Consider the following 8,874-nt stretch of genomic DNA (forward strand, 5'->3'; position numbering starts at 1 on the left):
GGGAGCGGTGTGTGTGGGGAGGAGGGGAGCTGTGTGCGTGGGGAGCTGTGTGCGTGTGGAGGGAGCTGTGTGTGTGTGGAGGGAGCTGTGTGTGTGTGGAGGGAGCTGTGTGTGTGTGGAGGGAGCTGTGTGTGTGTGGAGGGAGCTGTGTGTGTGTGGAGGGAGCTGTGTGTGTGTGGAGGGAGCTGCTCTGCATCTTGTACCTGCTGTGCTTCGGGCAGCACCCTTTTGAAGACGGAGCAAAGCTTCGCATCGTAAACGGGAAATACTCCATCCCTGCTGACGACACTCGGTACTCCGTGTTCCACGGCCTCATCCGTAAGTGCCGTGCGCAGGGACCACGGAGGACACGCCTCCTGTAACGTCCCGCGTGGCCCTTTGGCAGCCTCCCCGTGGGCTTTTTCCATCAGTCACCCGTGTGAGTTACGTGCTCCAAACGGTGGCTTTTGATCATTTTGCTCCGTTCTGTTGTTGCTCTTCATGCTGTGCCCTCGCTTTTAAAGTCTGTACGCAAGGCCCTCGTGGGTCCTGGGTCCGTCACCTCCACAAGGGCAGGGGGTGGGGCCCTGAGCTCGCCCTTCCTGCTGCAGGTGCCACACTGAAGGTCAACCCGGAGGAGCGGCTGTCCATCACCGAGCTGGTGAACCAGCTGCAGGAGATCGCGGCTGCCCGGAGTGTGAACCCCAAGTCGCCCATCACTGAGGTAGGGCCTTCCAGGTGCTGCTCGGAGCAGGGTCTTAGAGGCCCCATCTGCGTTAAAGGGGTGACCATTGTGCAGGCCGAGCCCCCATGCCCTAGGGACCCCAGGGCGGGGTCACCTGGCAGGAGGGAGTCGGCACAGGCAGACGGCTCTGAGTGTGGGCAGGAGCTAGAAGGAAGACGGCCCTGTCAGACAGCGGCCAGCGCGGGGAGGGTGGGCAGTGGGGGCATGGGGGGTGGATGAGGCTCGAGGCGTCTGCTCTGGGGCTGCCACGTGTGTGCCGCCAGGAGTTCTCGGGGACGCAGTGGGGGTGCCGACGGACAGACACAGGACGCTGGTCAGTGGCGCCAGAGCACCTTTCGGTCTTGGTGCTTTCCGAACTCAGGACCCTGGTGCAGACACTACCCCCTGCGGGCGCTTCTGCCCAGGCAGTGGGGGCCGGGCCTGGAGCCCAGGAGCAGCCGATGGAGGACTGGCCGGCCTCACGCAGGCAAGAGCAGCGGTGTCTGTGTGCCCTCGGCAACAGGGCCTCCGACTGAGGGGCCTGGCGTGTGCGGTCCCAGCGGGAGGTGTGCCTGCCTGGCAGCCTGAAACCTGCTGGAGAGACAGGGCGGGAGAAAGCCTGGCTGTCCCTCCGCCATGCTGCCTGGGAAATAGCGCGTCCTGAATGCCCACCACCTGCTCGGCCAGAGAAAGGCAACGGCACCTTCGTTTTACCTCGTGAGCTTCATGTTGAGAAACCTGAGCTCCATGACAAGGATGTTCACAAGAGCTGCACCAGAGACTAAGGCCCACGGCTGAGGAACGCACAGGAGAGGAGCAGGCACCACGGCCGTCGAGGACCATGCAGGGTCGCGTCCGGCGCCGAGTGGGCTGGCGGGAAGCTGCAGCCTCCCCAGCCGGGCCCCCAGCACCTCTCTGAAGGTTGGGGGTCACGACTCTGGCCAGCGCCGGCCGTGGGCTCAACTTGTGGCAGGCAGGGCCGCTGCGCAGCCACCCCTCTGGCAGGCAGGCTGTGAGCCACCGGGCGAGAGACTGGCCGCAGTGGGCGTGTGGGAGCGGGCAGGCTGCCCGTGACCCGAGCATCGGCTCGCAGCGCTGTGTGAGCCGCCCTTGGTGCAGGGTTCTCCAGGGTCAGGCGGAGGGGCTGCAGCCAGGAGGGAGGGTTTCTCCCTGCGCAGCGCCGGCGGACTGCGGCTCTGGCCCTGTGCAAGCTGAGGCCTTGCTGTTCGAACCCTTGCAGCTCCTGGAGCAGAATGGAGGCTACGGGAATGCTGCCCCGTCCCGAGGGCCACCTCCTCCCGGGGGGCCTGTGAGCAGTGGCCAAGGCGGAGGTGAGTGCACACGTGCAGAGCGCCGGCCCACACCTTGCCTCGGGCAGTTGGCCTGGCCGTGTGAGGGGCTGCTGGTTCGGGTCCCCGAACTGCCTAGAGCTCCCAGGACGGGCGGAGGCGACACTCTAGGCCACGTTGAGGACGGAACTCGGGGGGCGGTGTGTGTGCTAGCGCCCTGTCCTGTGCTGCAGGGGCTCTGAGCACCCTGGCGCCTGGCGTGCGGGGCCTTTGGGGTGGCCTGCAGGGGTCAGGGGCGCAGGTCCGAGTCCCCTGGGGAGAGGCGGGCTCCTTGGGCAGGAGAGAGGGTTGTGGCCATGGCAGAGGTGGCTCAGTGGGTTTCCTCCTGGCTCGGTTGCATTTGGTGAGTGAGCTGCACCCTCATCTCGTGGTTGTGGGTGGTCTGGGTGCCCCGTGCTGGCACGCGGAGCTGGTCCCCGAGGAGCCCTCAGCCGGGCTCGGTGCAGCAGGCCCGGGAAGGCTCTGGACGGCCCTGCCAGGCTGTGCTCTGCTCCATGCCCCATCCCCTTGGCCACTCTCGCTGTTTGGGGTGGAATCAGGTTTGTTTCCTGGGGAGGGGCCTCCCAGCAGCTGGCTGGCCCTGGGTACTGGCTCCATGTCCACACAGTGTGGGTCCTGGTCGCCTCTCTGGATGTCCAGCATGTGGGGCCGCCCCGACTGCCCTGGGTCTTCTCCAGGACCACACCACACACGTGCACGCATGTGCTCGTACATGCTTACACCACGCTCGTGCCCACACATGCTCAACACACACGAGTGCTGGTCATTTCCTGGTGAATGGCCAGCAAGAATGTTCTACACGTAGGACGTGTAGGCTGCTTTCTGTGGCTGCCTGACAGCGGGAGTGCAGGGCCCGGTCCCAGCTGTGCCCCAGCCACCTGTGCCAGTGCTGCTGGCTGGTCTCAGAAGCTGCACAGAGGCCACAGACACCCTCGGGCACAGATGCAGCGTGCGGGCCAAGACTTACTCTTTTTACCCCAACCTAACCCCCCGCAAGCCGCCTTTGGGGACCACATCCTCCGGGGTGCTAGGGTTTCAGGACCTGCCTCCCTTTGCCATCACTCTGTTCACACCCGGGCCCTACGCTGCAGGCAGATAGTAGCACCCGCTGTCCAGCCCCACGGCCTCTCTGTGCTCGGCCGGGGCCACATGCACGACCCCACTCCTTGCCCTCCGTGTCCACTGTGTCCTCCCACCTGGGGTGGAGGCTCGCTTTTGCTGGGCCCTCAGCGTGCGTGTGTGCAGGGGCCCGGGGTCCAGGTTGCAGGAGTGAATGGGTGCACAATCTAGAGACGGGATGGAGGCCGTGGGCACCAGGAGGCTCGACTCTCGCCGGCCAGGTTCAGGCTCGGCCCTTGTGAGAGCAGCTGGTGGGCTGTGGGCGCAGGGCATGCTGAGATGCCAGCTGCTGGTTTAGTGTCTGTGCCCACATGGGGTGCAGACGGTGGGGTGACGGGGAGTGCGGCCCTCGGGTTCTGGGGATGCTGGGGCTCCCGGCCCTATCCCCCCGGCCTGAGCTGGTCTCTGCTTGCAGGCCTGGCGGTGGCTGAGTACGAGCAGTCCTACGGCGGGCTCCTGGACATCCTGCGGGGGGGCCCCGGGCGCCTGCTCACCAACCTCAAGGACACTTCCTCCAAGGTCATCCAGTCCGTCGCCAAGTGAGTCGAGGGTGCGTGGGTGCAGGGCCGGGCGTGGCTCCTGGCTTCTCCATGACCTTTGGCGCTGCCTGCCTCCCAGCCTGGCAGAACCTGCACTCGTGGCCATCAGGGTGGGCCCCGCCGTGAGGGACTTGGGAGTAGCGGAGAAGTGCTGGCCCGCTGCCGGCCACACGGGCCCTGGAGAAGAGGGGGCACCACCTCCGGCCTGGACTGTGGAGTGCGGGTGCAGTGGGCGCGGCGCCTTGCCAGTGTAGATGTGAGAGCGCTCAGGCTCGGCCGTGGGCTTAGATTTTTATATTCCACTTTGTGAAAAGACAGAATAGCAGTTTTTCCTTGTCAGTTACTTGTCTTTTTCTTTTTGGTTTTAATTAAAGCACAAATCTATCCATACTTCCCTTTATGTCTTTTGTTTGTTTTCCTGAGTAGGAAGGTTAGGTGTGTTTTGAAATACATGTTTCAGAATGTTTAAACTAAATGCATTTTTAATGGTTTCCTTGCACATTCGGGTCTTTAATCTACGGGGACCTTATTGGGGACTTTTCATTGGTTCTCATCTGCTGATGGCAAGCAGGGCACTGTCCCCGTCCGTGACCCAGGCCCCCCCCTCCCCCCCCACCCGTTCCCTGAGCTTCCCCCTCCCGTCGTGCCTGACGACCCACAGCCCTCGGCGCGGCTGCTGCTGCTGCTGTCTGTGGTGCGTGCCTCTCTGTCCGTCCGTCCTTCCCAGGAGAGTCATGTTCCTGCTCAGCTGTGTCTGCAGAGGAATTCTAGAGCAAACTTGTCAGGCTGCCTGTGTGCTTCCCTAGCTCCGTGTTTTACTCGTTTGACGATCAGACTAGGGCCATGGCCTCAGTGGTGCTGACGCTGGGCTCCAGCAGGGACGCCTCCCCAGGCCTGCGGGCGCCCTTCCTCCCTCCCAGGTGCCCCTGAAGCCAGGGAACCACCTCCCTGCTAGCCTGCCCTGCCTGGCTGAGTCCAGTGAGAACCATAAAATTAGACCTAAGTAAGTGGAGAAACTTATATTTGGGAGAATTTTAAAAATGGTATCACTTTTCAATTAAGCTATAAATTCATTGTCATAAAAATTGTTTTCATAGCTTTTTTAAGAATATATTTTTATTTATTTCAGAGAGGAAGGGAGAGGGAGAGAGAGAAACATCCATGAAGAGAGAGAATCATGGATCTGCTGCCTCTTGCACGCCCCACACTGGGGATCAAGCCCACAACCGGACATGTGCCCTGACCGGAATCAAACTGTGACCTCCTGGCTCATAGGTTGACACTCAACCGCTGAGCCACACTGGCCAGGCTGTTTTCATAGATTTTGATCTTAAAATTCATGTTACCCATTACTGCCAGGAGTATTTTAAAAAATGAGAATAACAGAGGATGATCCCTGTTACACGCGTGAGCTTTCTCGGGCGTCAGTGTGGTGAGTTGAGTGCTGAGACTGACAGATGGCGTGCTGAGGCCTGGGAACCCACGAAACACCGTCTGCCAGGAAGCCCCGGCCTCGTCAGCGCAGGTGCCAGCCCTGCCTGCTGAGAGGAAGTCGGATCCCTGTCCAGCAGCAGCGAATACATTATTCTGGCCGGTTAAGCGATTAATTCTAAGAAGCATGTGTTTTTTAAGGAAAAATTAATAAACTATAGAGGGTTATTTTTATAACACTGGAAGGTTTCCTAAATGAGACAAAAAATACACAAGCCGCCCTAACCGGTTTGGCTCAGTGGATAGAGCATCAGCCTGCGGACTCAAGGGTCCCAGGTTCGATTCCGGTCAAGGGCATGTACCTTGGTTGTGGGCACATCCCCAGGAGGGGGTGTGCAGGAGGCAGCTGATCGATGTTTCTCTCTCATCGATGTTTCTAACTCTCTATCCCTCTCCCTTCCTCTCTGTAAAAAAATCAATAAAATATATTTTAAAAAAAATACACCAGTGATGGAGGAAATGATTAATAAATTTCACTAACTTAGAAATTCTCTATTCCTCAAATTACCGCATTTCCTTAAAATAACAAAAAGACAATATGTTCAAACTATATAGCGTACAGAGGAGTTACCCAGGCATTCTGAGTAACCTCGAGAAGGCGTCCGCGCTGTTGCTGTGCTGATGACCACTGGTGCTCGGAGATGGTTGGTGCGGGGTCTCTGCCTGTCACTGGGCGTGGAGACCGCCGGCTCGGAGATGGTTGGTGCGGGGTCTCTGCCTATCACCGGGCGTGGAGACCGCCGGCTCGGAGATGGTTGGTGCGGGGTCTCTGCCTATCACCGGGCGTGGAGACCGCCGGCTCGGAGATGGTTGGTGCGGGGTCTCTGCCTATCACCGGGCGTGGAGACCGCCGGCTCGGAGATGGTTGGTGCGGGGTCTCTGCCTATCACCGGGCGTGGAGACCGCCGGCTCGGAGATGGTTGGTGCGGGGTCTCTGCCTATCACCGGGCGTGGAGACCGCCGGCTCGGAGATGGTTGGTGCGGGGTCTCTGCCTATCACCGGGCGTGGAGACCGCCGGCTCGGAGATGGTTGGTGCGGGGTCTCTGCCTATCACCGGGCGTGGAGACCGCCGGCTCGGAGATGGTTGGTGCGGGGTCTCTGCCTATCACCGGGCGTGGAGACCGCCGGCTCGGAGATGGTTGGTGCGGGGTCTCTGCCTATCACCGGGCGTGGAGACCGCCGGCTCGGAGATGGTTGGTGCGGGGTCTCTGCCTATCACCGGGCGTGGAGACCGCCGGCTCGGAGATGGTTGGTGCGGGGTCTCTGCCTATCACCGGGCGTGGAGACCGCCGGCTCGGAGATGGTTGGTGCGGGGTCTCTGCCTATCACCGGGCGTGGAGACCGCCGGCTCGGAGATGGTTGGTGCGGGGTCTCTGCCTATCACCGGGCGTGGAGACCGCCGGCTCGGAGATGGTTGGTGCGGGGTCTCTGCCTATCACCGGGCGTGGAGACCGCCGGCTCGGAGATGGTTGGTGCGGGGTCTCTGCCTATCACCGGGCGTGGAGACCGCCGGCTCGGAGATGGTTGGTGCGGGGTCTCTGCCTGTCACTGGGCGTGGAGACCGCCGGCTCGGAGATGGGTGGAGCTGCGTGCCAGCATCTGCCCCATCTGTTGCTGCTTCCCCCTCACCGCTCTGTTCTTTGTCCCGGTCTTTATCTTCACTCTTCTTCTGCCTTTTGTGGTTTGAACTGAGTATTTTATTTGGTTCCACGCTCGCCCTTCTTGGCATGTGTTGCACTTGTTTACCTTCTCGTGGTTGCTCTGTGGGGGGGCGGCGTGCACTCAGAGCTAACACAGTCCCCCCAGCAGCTGCGGCCGTGGGGCTCGGAGGCTCGATGCCAGTGACCCCTCCCCCGTCGTCATGGCATTCGTCGCTGACGTGGAAGCACACGGTCCACGCACATGCACATACACGCGCACACAGTGGGTGCTGAGCACACAGACACTCTGTTGCCACTAATATTTTGAACAGACTCACTTATTAGATAGTTAAGATTAACAAAAACAAAGGTATTCGCTCTGCCTTCACCTACTCCTTTTTGATGCTCTTCTGTTCTTCATGTGGCTCTGAGCTCCTGGCCCATATGATTTCCTTTCTCTTTAGAAAACTTAACATTTCTTGCAAAACAGAACTGCCGGCAACAAGCTCCTTCAGTTTTTGAGAAAAAAAATGTTAATGTTTGGAGGATGGCTTCCCAGGCACAGCTGGTGTGCTTTCCTTCCAACTCTAGTTTCTCCACGCTCCTTGCGCAGGCGGATTCTGAGGAGAAAGAGGTCTGTGTCCTTGTCCTGTTCAGTAGATGAGGCGTGTGCCCCACCGGCTTCTCTCGGGACCTCTCACCTCTCATTTCTGCAGGCGGTACCCTGTGCCCAGGCACGTTTCCTGGCGTTTATCCCGGTGGGGGTTCTCCGAGTTTCCTGGATTCGTGGTTTGGTGTCTGACGTGAATTTGGGGAAATTCTCCGTCGTCATTGTCTCAGATATTTCTTTTCCTTCTCGTGTCCCCTGCTGTGAGCGTCAGGCCTCCTGTGGTTGTCCCACAGCCAGGGAGCCCCGTCTGGCATTTGCCGTCTTTGTTCCCCTGGCTTTTTTGACGTGGAGGGTCCTGTGGCTCGGAGACGCTTGCTCAGCCGTGCCCGGCCAGGGAGCCCAGCGCTGTCCTCGTGCTCCGCAGCGCTGTCTCGCGCCCCTCCTGGGCGGGCGGCTCTTCCTAGGGCTTCCCCTCCGCCCACACTGTCTCTGTGCTTGCTGTCTGCTTTGTCCATTAGCTCATTGGTCACTGCTGCTTTAGGCTCCTGGCTGTCATGCCGGCATCCCCCCAGGTCTGATGCTGATGCTGGCTGTGTCCCTTCAGACTGGGCCTTTGCCTTTGGGGTGCCCTGTGGTTTTCCTTGGTGGGTCAGAGGCTCGGTCGCCCATGTTTGCTGCCTCTTGTCACAGCCAGCTCCCCGTCACATTTCCCAGGGGAGCAAGCCCCGAGTCACGGCCTGTGTGGGTTCCTGCCTCTCCCCCGCCTCTCACACACACATGCCTGCGCTCACACGCAGTGACCCACATACATCCACGTGAGCACACACACAGGCTCACCCAGGGCCGCTCCAGGACTCGCTCTCTCTCAGCTGTCGTCATTTCCCTGGAAGTTCCCTGTCCTAACCAAGTGTTCTTTCGGGTTCCAGTTACGCGAAGGGAGACCTGGACATTTCCTACATCACATCCCGAATCGCAGGTGCGTTGACCGCTCTCACCATGGGGCTCCTCTGGCCTCCTGTCGGCGATGGCAGGGGACGCGGGCCTCCCACTCAGCCCGCTGCAGCCTGGGCGTGAAGGGCCGGTGGCGGGGAAGGGCCTGGTGTCAGGGCACCTCCGGGCCCGCAGTGGACAGTGCGTGTGCAGCAGCTTCTCCCCGGGTGGACTTTCGGGGCTCTGCAGCAGAGGAATGAGCAAGGCCACGCACAGTTGAAACGCGGGTCTCCAGGCCAAATCAAAACCAAAGACGAGATCGGACGCTTGGAGACCCTGCTGTGCGTGGGGTCTCGGCAGGACCTACCGCCCAGGTGCACTGTGGGGAGGTCCCGAGGGGCTCCTGTGGATGGCAGGCGGGCTGCACCTCAGCACTGTGTTTGACGGCACCAGCCGGGAGCCGGGAGGCGGGAGGGGGAGGCTGGAGGCGGG

At 60.7% G+C, this 8,874-nt stretch overlaps 1 protein-coding gene across 1 annotated transcript in view; it reads left to right on the forward strand.

Moving 5' to 3' along the window:
* Positions 1-8,874, forward strand: part of GAK (cyclin G associated kinase) — a 44,213-nt gene that overhangs the window by 8,668 nt on the left and 26,671 nt on the right. The window contains exons 8-12 of the mRNA XM_014533466.1: positions 183-318; positions 591-703; positions 1,944-2,034; positions 3,587-3,710; positions 8,379-8,428. Of these exons, the coding sequence (XP_014388952.1) occupies positions 183-318; positions 591-703; positions 1,944-2,034; positions 3,587-3,710; positions 8,379-8,428 (514 nt within the window). The remainder of the gene's footprint in view (positions 1-182; positions 319-590; positions 704-1,943; positions 2,035-3,586; positions 3,711-8,378; positions 8,429-8,874) is intronic.

The sequence above is a fragment of the Myotis brandtii genome, unplaced genomic scaffold, assembly GCF_000412655.1.
Source record: "Myotis brandtii unplaced genomic scaffold, ASM41265v1 scaffold986, whole genome shotgun sequence".
In the NCBI taxonomy this organism is placed as follows: domain Eukaryota; kingdom Metazoa; phylum Chordata; class Mammalia; order Chiroptera; family Vespertilionidae; genus Myotis; species Myotis brandtii.